Source organism: Centroberyx gerrardi, chromosome 3 (assembly GCF_048128805.1).
Source record: "Centroberyx gerrardi isolate f3 chromosome 3, fCenGer3.hap1.cur.20231027, whole genome shotgun sequence".
Lineage (NCBI taxonomy): Eukaryota > Metazoa > Chordata > Actinopteri > Beryciformes > Berycidae > Centroberyx > Centroberyx gerrardi.
In genome coordinates this window covers 1,897,398-1,911,173 of record NC_135999.1, presented here as the reverse complement: position 1 = coordinate 1,911,173, position 13,776 = coordinate 1,897,398, and the positions used below count along the sequence as shown (strand labels likewise).

The 13,776-nt window shown below is 41.9% G+C and overlaps 1 protein-coding gene across 1 annotated transcript in view; it reads left to right on the top strand.

Moving 5' to 3' along the window:
- The window catches only part of LOC139913241 (phosphofurin acidic cluster sorting protein 1), a 30,568-nt gene extending 25,386 nt beyond the window's left edge, over window positions 1-5,182 (top strand). The window contains exons 21-25 of the mRNA XM_078291731.1: window positions 1,467-1,512; window positions 3,085-3,184; window positions 4,175-4,368; window positions 4,701-4,811; window positions 5,070-5,182. Of these exons, the coding sequence (XP_078147857.1) occupies window positions 1,467-1,512; window positions 3,085-3,184; window positions 4,175-4,368; window positions 4,701-4,811; window positions 5,070-5,182 (564 nt within the window). The remainder of the gene's footprint in view (window positions 1-1,466; window positions 1,513-3,084; window positions 3,185-4,174; window positions 4,369-4,700; window positions 4,812-5,069) is intronic.
- Window positions 5,183-13,776: the final 8,594 nt, after the last annotated feature.

Here is a 13,776-nt window from a genome sequence, read left to right as displayed (position 1 = left end):
CAGCTTCTTAAATGTGAATATTTTCTGGTTTCTTTACTCCTCTATGACAGTAAACTGAATATCTTTGGGTTGTGGACAAAATAAGACATTTGAGGACGTCATCTTGGGCTTTGGGAAACACTGATCGACATTTTTCACCATTTTCTGACATTTTATAGACCAAACAACTAACCGATTAATCGAGAAAATAATCGACAGAATAATCGACAATGAAAATAATCGTTAGTTGCAGCCCTACTACTAATGCTACTACTACTGTTACCTAAAAGGCTACCACTGGCTCTGGCATCATGTGCACCAGGGGAACAGTTGGTTCACTATTTAACACTGCATAATAAAAAGTCATAAAAAAGAAAACAACAACAACAACAACAATAATCATGTTAAAATTGGAAATGCCAGTGTGAACAGATACGTTTTAAGACCCAGATTTTGCTGAGCAGACAGGTAATGGGGGTGGGAAACTGCCCAGCTATGCCCAACTCTGTCCTGCTGTTGTAAGATGCATCATAGAAACTTTCACAGATTCGCTACTAAAAACATATTAGAAACAAATGGATCTCAAGAATCCAGAGGGATATGGGTTCACATTTTAAAGTCGAGATGAAATGAAAAATGCCTTTTTAACCCTTTTAGATCACATCCCCGGTCATATTGTGCACCTATTTAACAATATATGCCAAAAATACAAAAAATCAATTTCTTTGTATTCTTATATCAAAATTCAATCATGTTTTCTTCCTGTAAAACAAAATATGCCGTGTGCTTACATAAGCATGCCCATAACCAATTTCAACCAATAATATCATGACATCCACCCATCAATCAATCTTCAGCTTTTAGTGCAGAGAGCTAAGATTCATTAGTTAGCTAGCTAGCAACAGCACGGTACTTCGGTGTGTCTTCGGGTGTTATGACACGCCCACTTTTCAACGTTCAAATCAAATTCCTCCCAACGTTACGTCCCGCCTGTCTTTCCTGTTTCACTCGGAAATACGTCACGATACGGAAGTTAGATACTCTCCAAATGCCGTTTCTTCTCGACTTTAATATATTTGGCTCATTATACTACTAGCTACCTGAGTCTAGCCAGCTAGCTAGTAGCTAACTAACTAGTAAGTTAGCTAGCTAACTTCCCTGCTGAATTCAAGATGTTGTGGCTGTTGTTCCTGAGATTGCTGCTAACTTGATAACTGTTAGGTCTGTCTGAAGTCCTCGCCCAGTTTTATCTAAATGCCAATCGTTCGGGTAGAGGTTCAAAATGGCCGCCGTATGAATAGGGTCAATTCCAGAGGTTAGGGGCCTTAAACCATCACATCTGGATTTTAGTTTGGAATAAGAGAAGAAGAGGCCCAGGGTCAGAGGAGCCGAGCGACCGAGACAGAAGGGGTCAGAGGTCACAGAGACCGGAAGCTGCCAGGCTGTGAAGCCAAGTGTGAACTTTGTGTCTGTGTTTCTGTTCTCAGCTGGTGAAGGTCGGCATCGTGGAGCAGAACCTGCTGTCCACTTCAGGTAGACTGACTCCTCACCTCCTCACCTCCTAACCCCTCACCTCCTAACCCCTCACCTCCTCACCTCCTAACCCCTCACCTCCTAACCCCTCACCTCCTCACCTCCTAACCCCTCACCTCCTCACCTCCTCACCTCCTAACCCTCACCTCCTCAGCTCCTCACCTCCTAACCCTTCACCTCCTCACCTCTTAACCCCTCACCTCCTCACCTCCTAACCCCTCACCTCCTAACCCCTCACCTCCTCACCTCCTAACCCCTCACCTCCTCACCTCCTCACCTCCTAACCCTCACCTCCTCAGCTCCTCACCTCCTAACCCTTCACCTCCTCACCTCTTAACCCCTCACCTCCTCACCTCCTAACCCCTCACCTCCTAACCCCTCACCTCCTCACCTCCTAACCCCTCACCTCCTCACCTCCTCACCTCCTAACCCTCACCTCCTCAGCTCCTCACCTCCTAACCCTTCACCTCCTCACCTCTTAACCCCTCACCTCCTCACCTCCTAACCCCTCACCTCCTCACCTCCTCACCTCTTAACCCCTCACCTCCTCAGCTCCTAACCCCTCACCTCCTCACCTCTTAACCCCTCACCTCCTCACCTCCTCACCTCTTAACCCCTCACCTCCTCACCTCCTAACCCTTCACCTCTTCAGCTCCTAACCCCTCACCTCCTCACCTCCTCACCTCCTAACCCCTCACCTCCTCACCTCCTAACCCCTCACCTCCTCACCTCTTAACCCCTCACCTCCTCACCTCCTAACCCCTCACCTCCTCACCTCCTCAGCTCCTAACCCCTCACCTCCTCACCTCCTAACCCCTCACCTCCTCAGCTCTTAACTCCTCACCTCCTCAGCTCCTAACCCCTCACCTCCTCACCTCTTAACCCCTCCCCTCCTCAGCTCCTAACCCCTCACCTCCTAACCCCTCACCTCCTCACCTCCTAACCCCTCACCTCCTCAGCTCCTAACCCCTCACCTCCTCACCCCTTAACCCCTCACCTCCTCAGCTCCTAACCCCTCACCTCCTCACCTCCTAACCCCTCACTTCCTCACCCCTCACCTACTCACCTCCTAACCCCTCACCTCCTCACCTCCTCACCTCCTCACCCCTTACCTCTCACCTCCTCACCCCTTACCTACTCACCTCCTAACCCCTCACCTCCTCACCTCCTCACCTCCTCACCCCTTACCTCTCACCTCCTCACCCCTTACCTACTCACCTCCTAACCCCTCACCTCCTAACCCTCACCACCTCACTTCCTAGCCCCTCTCCTCCTCACATTCTCGCCTCCTAACCCCTCACTTCCTCACCCTGACTCGCCCCTTCACCTCCTCAACTCCTCACCTCCTGAGCTCTCATCTCCTCACCACTCACTTCCTTGTCTCCTCACTCCCTTACCCTTCATCTCCTAAAACCCTCACCTCCTCTGCCCTCACTCCTCACCTCCTAACCCCTCACCTCCTTACCTCCTGTCTTTACTGAGAGAGAGAGAGAGAGATAGATAGATAGATAGATAGATAGAGAAAAAGGAGAACCAGTGTTTTTTATTCGACCTGCGCCTCTCTCCCTCCAGTGGACTCTGATGACATCATCCTGGGATCTCCCCCCGCCCAATCAGGAGGGCCGACCAGCATCACCTCCACGCCTCCTCCCTCCCCCTCCGCCTCCACCAGGTACTTCCTGTTTACAGCGTGACACTTCTGTCTGCTGCACACTACTTCCTGTCTGCAACACACTACTTCCTCTTTGCAGCATGCTACTTCCTGTCTGCAGTGTGCTACTTCCTGTCAGGAGCAGGGGGCAGTAATGAATGACTGGCTGCTTTCTCTTCTTCTCTCCTCCTCTTTTCTCCTCTCTCCTCTTTCTTTTCTCTGTCTCTTTTCTCCTCTCCATTCTTCTTCTCTGTCCTCCTCTCTCCTCTTCTCTCCTTCTCTCCTCCTCTTCTCTTCTTCTCCTCCTCCTCCTCTGTCCTCGTTTCTCTGCCTCTCCTTTCTTCTATTTTCTCCTCCTCCATCCTCCTTTCTCCTCCTTTTTCCTCCTCTGTCCCTTGGCCTCCTCTTTTCTCCTCTCTTCTCTCTCTATCTCTTCTCTCTCCTCATGTGTCTCTCCTCCTCTGTCTGCCTCTCCTCTTCTCTCCTCTGTCCTCCTCCTCTTTTCTCCTTCTGTCTTCTCCCCTCCTGTCTCTCCTCCTTTCTCCTCTTCTCTCTGGCTCTTTCTCTCTTGCTCTGTCCTTTTTTCCCCTCTCTCCTCTCTGTTCTCCTCTCTCTGCCTCTCCTTTTTAATCTTTTCTTCTCCTCCTCTCCTCTCCGGTCTCTACCTCCTCTCTTCTCTTCTCTTCTCTTCTCTTCTCTTCTCCTCCTCTCCTCTCCGGTCTCTACCTCCTCTCCTCTCCTCTCCTCGCCTCTCCTCCTCCTCTCCTCTCCTCTCCTCTCCTCCTCCTCTTCTCCTCTCTCCTCCTCTCTTCTCCTCTCCTCCTCTCCTCTCCTCTCCTCCTCTCCTCTCCTCTCCTCTCCTCCTCTCCTCTCCTCTCCTCTCCTCTCTCCTCCTCTCCTCTCCTCTCCTCCTCTCCTCCTCTCCTCTCCTCTTCTCTCCTCCTCTCCTCTCCTCCTCTCCTCTCTCCTCCTCTCCTCTCCTCCTCTCCTCTCCTCTCCTCTCCTCTCCAGCACTCCAGGGGAGGTGATGGGTCTGCAGGTGGACTACTGGAGCTGTCAGGGAGGAGGAGGAGGAGGAGAGAGGAGGAAGGAGGTGGGGATGAAGAACACGCTGAAGAGCAACTTCAGGTCTCTGCAGGTCTCCAGGATCAGTGGAGGAGAGCTGATGAGCATGACAGTGGTGACGAAGGAGAAGAACAAGAAAGGTCAGGAGGAGGAAGAGGAGGGGGAGGAGGGGGATGATTAGTGTTGGGCAAGTTACTTGGAAAATGTAATCAATTACTCTTTACTTATCACTCATTTCAAAAGTAATCACATTACTAATTCCTCACCAGCAGCAGTAATTAGTTCTGTTCCTCATTTCGTTACTTTGCATACTTTCTGTTACTTGTTTCTCCCTGAGTTTCACATTGCTGTGTTGATGATGATGATGATGATGATAGTGATGATGATGATGATGATGATGATGATGATAGTGATGATGATGATGATGATAGTGATGATGATGATGATGATGATTAAGGTGTCTCTCTGTCAGTCATGTTCCTCAGTAAGAAGCCGAGGGAGAAGGAGGCGGAGTCAAGGAGTCAGCTGATCGAAGGAATCAGCAGGTTGATCTGCACCTCCAAACACCAACACACACTGAGAGGTACACACACACACACACACACACATGCGCGCAGGCATGCACGCACACACACACACACACACACACACACTCACACACACAAACACGCACACACACACACATACACCAGGAGGGTTCGTCTTCTGAATGAAAGAGGAAGAAACTGTTCTTTTTAATATTTTCATTTTATTCTCTCTCTCTCTCTCTCTCTCTCTCCTCTCTCTCTCTCTCTCTCTCTTTCTCTCACTCTCTCTCTCTCTCACTCTCTCTCTCTCTCAGTCTCTATAGATGGAGTGGAGTGGAATGATGTGAAGTTTTTCCAGCTCGCAGCTCAGTGGCCGACGCACGTCAAACACTTTCCTGTTGGGATCTTCGGCTACAGCAAACCATGATCTTCCTCTTCCTCCTCCTCCTCTTCCTCCTCCTCCTCCTCCTCCTCATCCTCCTCGTCCCCTTCCTCCTCCTCTTCCTCTTCTTCCTCACCTCCTCCTCCTCCTCCTCCCAGTATAAACTGATGTGGTTTTACCAGCAGAAGAGCAGAAACCTTCTTTGCCTTTTCATTCAGATCATATTGGAACATAAATAGTTCCACGCTGTTAGTGACTTTTTAATTATTTCTATGAAATCTGCTGTGAATATTTATTATATACTGTATATACTGTAAGGAACCTGAAGGGTGTGTGTGTGTGTGTGTGTGTGTGTGTGTGTGATATTTGAAAGAAAAGGGAATTGGAGTGAAATAATAGCTGAAATAATGTCTTGGTTCTACTTTAAAGTTTCTGGTTTTTGATAGAAAACGTTTAAATTTGCACACCTCCCTTTGTGTTCTCCAAGCACAAGAACCGATCTAATCTAATCTAATCTAATCTAATCTAATCTAATCTAATCTAATCTGAGCATTGAGCCGGTGTGTTTTCTGGTTCCAGCACTGCCCGTCAGAACTCAGTTAATCCACCTTTTGATTTATTAAATAGTCGTTATCCAGTTTTTCACGATGGCATCGATCTTTGTGACTTGAATTCACAGCATCCATCAGGCAGGAAGTAGTTTAGTGCCAATGTGATGCAAGTTATTTGCAACTAGAGTCTTGTAAGGGAAAAGAAAACATAATTTAATGCTTTTCTGAAAATATAATTGATTTCTTGTTTATACTGTTGGTTGTTTGTCATTGTTTATCCACATTTTGTTGTGTTATAATTTAATTTAATTTAATTTAATATTAACCACCACATCACTGGTTGTGAGGTGATCTGTAGAGTCGGTCATGTGACTGACTGACAGCTTTTACATCCAGAATTTATGACTCAAAAAAAAAAAAAAAAAACTTTTTGCATTAAAAAATGGCTTCTCTCTTCCTTGAAACCTTTAATGTTATTATTATTGTTATTATAATGTTATTACTTCCTAAACATTCCAGTATGTGACAGGTCTGTTAGTGTGGGGAGAACACGTTTTGTATGTTCTGTATGATCTGTATGTTCTGTATGATCTGTATGTTCTGTATGTTCTGTATGTTCTGTATGATCTGTATGTTCTGTATGTTCTGTATGATCTGTATGATCTGTATGTTCTGTATGATCTGTATGATCTGTATGATCTGTATGTTCTGTATGTTCTGTATGTTCTGTATGATCTGTATGTTCTGTATGTTCTGTATGATCTGTATGATCTGTATGTTCTGTATGTTCTGTATGATCTGTATGATCTGTATGTTCTGTATGTTCTGTATGATCTGTATGATCTGTATGTTCTGTATGATCTGTATGATCTGTATGATCTGTATGTTCTGTATGTTCTGTATGTTCTGTATGTTCTGTATGATCTGTATGATCTGTATGATCTGTATGTTCTGTATGTTCTGTATGTTCTGTATGATCTGTATGTTCTGTATGTTCTGTATGTTCTGTATGATCTGGGTTCTACATCAGCGGTTCTGCAGGTTTTTTTGCAGCTCGTCTCACTAACGAGCTTCTCTGTCTGAACGAAGGTTTCAGTTTTCTACTCTCTACTGTTGTTTTTGTCTCTCTGCTGTTTTCTACTCTTCTAGATAGAAACTCTCTGGCTGCTGTTTCTGCCCAGAGAAACTGTTTTCAAACTAATTTTTTTACTTGGTTTGCTTTTTCACTTTTACCTGCCTGGTTCGACCTGCTTTCACCTGCCACATTACATTTCATACAGTCACATTCATCACATTGACAAAGTGTGTGAGTGTGTGTGTGTGTGTGTGTGTGTGTGTGTGTGTGTGTGTGTGGATGATTATAGGGTACAATGTAGTCCAGCTCTCTCTTACAGCATATGACAGTTTGATGTGACAGGATGTTGACTGTGGGAGCTGGGAACTGTTTCCTGTCTCGACTGTTTTCTGAACAGTTCTGATCTTGAACCACTAGACCTGGATGGAGAACGCATCGACCAGAAAGAAAAAAATTACAAAAAATAAATAAGATGGAATTTCCTAACTCTATAAGAACATCAAACATGTATATCATTGAATCTGCACCCGGGTTAAAATGAGATTTTCATTTTTGTTTTTCTATCTTGTCGTCTTGTGTCTGTCCGTCTCCTCACTCCTCGACTCTGCTGTCAATCAACCCTTTAAAACAACAGTGGGGCTTTTTTGTAAAATATTTGATGAAGTTGTGAAGTGTTCAAACCAGGAAACAAAACAGCATATTAAAGTGTGTTCTCTTCTATGACTGAACTGGTGTTTGTTAACTACTTCACTGCAGATAACAGAGCCGCAGACAAACCGAATTAATTGATAATTAATCCATTCATATCTAATAAAGAGGTAAACAATAATTTCATCTGACCTCCTCACCAGCAGATGGCAGCAGCTGGGTGGGTTTTATAGAAAAGTCTTCAGTCTGAAATCCTGTTTTATCTGACTGGACTGGATTTAGGACTTTTGCTATAAAGGTGTTTAGGATTTGGATATTACAGAAGGGTCAAAACTGAAATTTAATGATTAATGAAACCTGCTGATGACATCATTAATTTGTCTGTTGACACGCTCATAACAATATATTGAAAGCTGCTGCACATGATTTTGGAACCTGTTGAGCAACTAAGACCCCAATTTTCCAAATAACACAGAAAGCTCTTTTCTTCTCATTTCTAATATCCATATTGCTTCTCAGTTTTAATGCTAACAGGCTCTTAAACACACTTTTAACTGTTAACCAGTTAAAGGTTTGACAGTTTGTTGGTTCTGACAGTTCTGGTTCACACACAATTCCTCTAGTTTCAGACTGTTATAATAACTGTTGATTAGGAGAATTGCAATGATAGAACATCCTAAATTACAATAAGTTAGGATTTAGTAGATAAGATGACACACAACATTAAACATAGGGCTTGTTTCTGTAATGGCAATTTTAGGATTTGTTCTAAATTACAGTTCAGAGATAAGACAGGACCAGGACCAGGACCAGGACCAGGACCAGGACCAGGACTTTCTTCTGTGAAATGACTCTGAGGTTTAGATTGGATCAAACATCCACAGAGACACACTACTACTGGTAGAACTGGGTAAAAAGCCACTAATAGCTGGACCTGACTGGTATACAGACAGTTTAAAGACGGATCCTCTAGTTATATATCTTTTGTTCCAAACTGAGATATTCAGTGTTTGGAGAACTGTGTCGACAACAAAAGTACAACTGAAGAATTTGGCTCCAAAATGAGATAAACAACATTTTAAAAAAGTGACACCTACTCTTACAAAATGATTGACACCACAACATTAAACCAAATGATGGGACTTTTTAAAGGATAGCAGTCCTTGGTTAACTAAATGAGACATGTTTACAGACTGGATCCAACAGATTTTATACTAACAACAGAAGTTAAAGATTATTTATTTCCAAAATGGCTAAATAGTGATTTGAAATAGAATTCTTTACTTATATATAGTACATAACATATTCTATAGCATGATGTGCAATATAAACCCGGTAAAAACGTAAATGTTTTTGAATATGACACATAGAGACTACAGCAGGACGTTAGTTTCCACCTAACTTCAATATTCAAAAGACCAAATATCCTTTCTGGAAACATTATTTTTGAAAACTTTATTTTCAGTGACACAACATGAAATATAATCTGATAATCACAGTTTGTGTCTCCTATTTCTGATGTGCACAAAAAAACAGAAAATCAAATCAAATAAATGAACAACAAATACACTCAAACCAAACTGACTAACAAATAGATCTGAAAATATTTGATAATGTTGAAGAATCTCGCAGAGGCAAAATGTCCTGCCAAGATACGCTGACACATATAAAAATAAATCCTGCCATCGGTCACATTTCTGAATAGAGACAAGATGAAGATATTAATAATACTACTATATCAGCCTGTACAGCCTACAGCATCATGTAGGATATAGTGGAGTGTGACATCAACCATGAGATCAAAGCAAAAGTTTGGTGAGCAAAAAAACTTTTTCTTTATTGTCCTGTTATCACAGTCTGACTTAGTTCATACTGTGCAACACAGCAGGAGAGGAAACACACACTCTGGTTTAAGTCAAAGCTCTGACCCTTCTTTACAGTGAAGATCTGTGTGTCAAACAGAAGTGATAGAAGACCTCAGTAAAGAGTAAGAGAAACTTCCATGGACAGAAAGAGAGATGAGAACAAGATGAAAGTCTGATGGAACGAGTGTCGAGCTCTGAAGGCAGACACACTTATCATTCAACTATATGGTTCATTGTCAAAAACTGCATTCTGTGATCTATTCATACAGAGATCCACCTGGTGAAACCTCCACTTCTGTTTCTAACCTACTTTAACTTTTTAACAGATAAATCCTGCAGAACCATGTCAAGACCTCAGGATGTTTTTCAGCGTCAGCACTTCCCCAAACACACTGCTTTTCATTTTATTGTATGCATGTATGATTAAAAGAAAAATATCACCTCAAATAGAAAACAGAATTTATTTATCAAAAATGGTATTTATTTGGCAACAAACTAAAATGACACAAAATTAAAACTGTTGGTGTATATTTTTTTTTATTTTGGGTGCAAAAGTCAAAGTCTCGCTATAGACCCTCAAATCCCACAATTCATTTGGGCTCCCTGCAGTGACACTAGAGACAATGCATTATGGGAACTGTAAGCAGGCTCAAAGTGCAAAGACACTTATGTCTTTTCAAGTTCAAGTGTTTTTCGCTCTAAAAACTGTGGAATTAACTACATTGCATTTCCGCATTTCTACACATTTCTACACATTTCTACAATACTTTCTGACCCCGCAAAAAAAAACAAAACCCCAAAAATCCCTAAATGATCAGGAAAACAACTCTTACACTGAGTTTGGGTCGATTTTTCCTTTAAAAGAATAGTTCACCCAAAAATGAACATTTTGTCAGTTGGAACTGTTCAAATGTCAATATAACTAACTGTGTGTACCAAAACAACTGGAGTGAATGGAGACCGTTTCTTTAGAGTTCCAAAAAGAGCGAAAGATGACCATAAAATGACTCCAAACAGCATAATCCAAGTGTCCTGACGCCAAACGATCGCACATTGGGTCTAAAAGTCCAAGTAAGTCATTTTATGGTCATTTTCTGCCCCTTTTGGAGCTCTAAAGAAACGGTCTCCATTCAGTCCGGCGGCTGCAGCAGAACCGTGCTAACAACCTCACAGTGTTTCAACTGACGTGAGGGTAAATAACTACTCCTAATAACTATTCCTTTAATAATACTGTGACTGAATCAGTCTGTCAGATCACGTTATGTTCAGGAGTTTCCCTGTGGAATTCTGGGATGTTAAAACCAAACCTGCTGCTTTTAGATCTGAATACAACATTATTCGTTAAGGAAGAGGATTAGGGCCACGTGAAAAATTTGAGCTCTGATATTAATCTCAGAATTAGACTTTTTTTCTCAGAATTCTGACTTTAATCTCAGAATTAGACTTTTTTCTCAGAATTCTGACTTTAATCTCAGAATTCTATCTTTTTTCTCAAAATTCTGACTTTAATCTCAGAATTCTATCTTTTTTCTCAAAATTCTGACTTTAATCTCAGAATTAGATTTTTATCTCAGAATTCTGACTTTTTTCTCAAAATTCTGACTTTAATCTCAGAATTCTGACATTAATCTCAGAACTCACATTTTTCACGTGGCCCTAATCCTCTTCCTTAATTCTTCAACCCTCTGGTCCAAGTTGACCTCAGTATTCCCCGGGTCGCTCCCTGCTGTTCTCCTCTCAGCTCTTCAGACGCTCTAAAGCTGCGGTGGCGTTTATGTCTGTACAGATCATTGTTGTAAAGCAGCTTAGCATTCACAATTATGTTCATAGCCAGGTACAGAGTTATATAACATTTTACAGGCAGCACAATCCACCAGTGGAAAAGCATATAGGCTGAGGACTGTTGCTTTGAATAAGAGCATCAGCTAAATGCCTTAAGTGTGAATGTAGGAATAGACAACACTTAAAACACAGAGTGGCACACAGCGGAGATGTTCCCCGGGAAGACATTTCTGAAATTCTGCTTTTTTAAAACTAATTTCTGGCAGGTTTTGCACAGTGGCATGTACATATCCTTTCCAGCACTCATTCAGTATAAATATTTCTGGGCGGCGTTATACAAAATAGCTTACAGTGATTACAGCTGTTTTTGGGGTCTGCAGCCCTGAAGAATCCCAGGTGAAACTGTGTTAGGCTGCTGAAAGTGAAGAGCACATTTTTAGAATAACTTGATGAATAGTTTGGTATGATGTTTTAAAAAAAAAAAAGTCTGATATTCAGACCAAAAGTAGACAATTAACAGTGAAAATTAGACGAGTGAAATAGATGGAGGCCGAGGTGTAAAATTGTGTTTCCAGGCCCTAACAGTTTCAGCTTCTCAACAATTTGGTGTCACAAGGTTGGCAGCTTTTTTCAACCGAAGGAGCTAGAGATGTTTCTTCTGCACAGATTGGATGAGAGAAGGAAGCGAGTGTGTTATGATTTTGTGGAGAGGATGAAAACATTCAGGTGGCCTTAAATGTTCACTGTTGACTAATGTTAGCTCTTGAAGAGAGGTAAGGCATGTGTTCCTGTCTCTGCCAACATTACTTCATACACACATTCCCCAAAGTGCAAATGAGTTTGCTGTGCTGCTCCTTTTCAACACAGACTGTACTGGCTATTATCCTACCGAGTTACAGCTAGTGCTCAATACATGCAATCTAATAATCATATTACATATACTGTATTTAGTGTAGATTGCTATGCTTTGACTGGGCACTATTGATATTGATATAGTATCATGACATATGTTTTAGGTTTTATTGGTGCGGTTGCTGCAGGGTTGCCAGGTTTGAACAGCCTGCATATATTGGAATATATGGTATGAATGCTCTTCAGACGCCCTTATGGCTTATCGCTCCTCAGGTGATCAGTGCTAGCAATGTCCCTCAATCTTTTGAGAATGGGAGACAATCTTTTCCCACACACACACACGCACACACACACACACACACACACGCACACACACACACACACACACACACACAAACATGCCATCCTCCCTCCCAAATTACCTACCATCCTTTAGTAGTAGTCACACTGAATTGAAAAGTGACTTTTTCGCTGTTTTAGCTCATTCTAACTATCACACCATACATCTATTTGACACTGTATGCCAAAAAAGATGACAAAAAATTATTTTGTTGTATTTTTCTATCAAAATCTCATTACTTTTACTTCCTGGAAAGCAGAAAATCTTTAGTGGTGACATGTATCAGGAGGTGTAAATAGAAATTCCAGCCAATAAAACCAACACAGATTTTTGAACAGTCCCGCCCCTCTGTCCCTCCCATCAAATGAAACTGCCTTTCTCTCCCCAGCTGATATCCCATTGGTTTACACTGATCCTGTTTCAGGAAATACATCAAATTAAGGAAGCAGCTCTCAAAAAGCCGTTTCATTGTGACTTTAAAAAATACCATCATTAGTTTTCCATTTTTACTGTAAATCATATTGGAAAAGTAGATGTTACACTTTTCAAATAGAGGAGATTTCATTTTGGAATCAAACTTCTCATATATTTCCATCACTATATCGGTGAAATCAACTAGCACAGTGTTATGGAAGGTATGGTAAACAGAGAATGCAGAAATACATTACATTAGATAAACTGCAGCTGTGGACTCTATAGGACTTCACACAATATTTACAAAAGTAATATTTAACATAATATCTGTGAGCTAGGCCTTTTTCAACTAATTCTCAGTGGACCAATCAGAGAACGAGAAAGTTTCGTAAACTTTCAAGAGGAAAGATTACACTTACTGTACTTTAATATTAGGAGGGAAGACACTGCATTCTGTAGTCAGAAAATAAGCAACAGCTTTTGTGTTTACATCATCCACTAAGAATTAATCTTGTAGATGTCGACTATTTTCAAACAACCACTCGTCAGTTTCTTGTGTTAGCAGAATATTATGACAGACGTCTCTGTTTTTCATTGTCCACCATTAGAATAATGGACACCAGCCAGAAGCTGTTCATCCAGCTTTGAAGTTACGTGTGCGCGCGCATGCACACACACACACACACACACACACACGAGTACATTTTCTCAAACAAAATAACATTTTGAATCCATTGCCATGGTAGTCTGGGCCCATCGTAACTAAACATAGAGCTTCTGTTTCAAAAAGAAACGTTAGTAGTCTTAGTAGAGCAGAGGCCCTGGAGTAGACAGCTTCAACACCAAACTAAAGATTCTTTTAAGCTTCTGTGCTTAATTTATTTTTCAAAACATTTTACTCAGTGCAGATATTCATTTAGGTTCAACACTACTGTAGCAGTTGCCTTTGATGTCAAAAGTCCTGTAGGTCTGGAGTGTGTTTTCAGGAGGTGAAAGTCCACAGCTTCAGCTGCTTCTTTCGTCACCAGTGTTCATGGTCACTATTATGGTTGTAGTTCAAAGTCCATGCGCATAATAAGTAAATGGTTTATGGCTAAGGTAAAAGTAAAGGG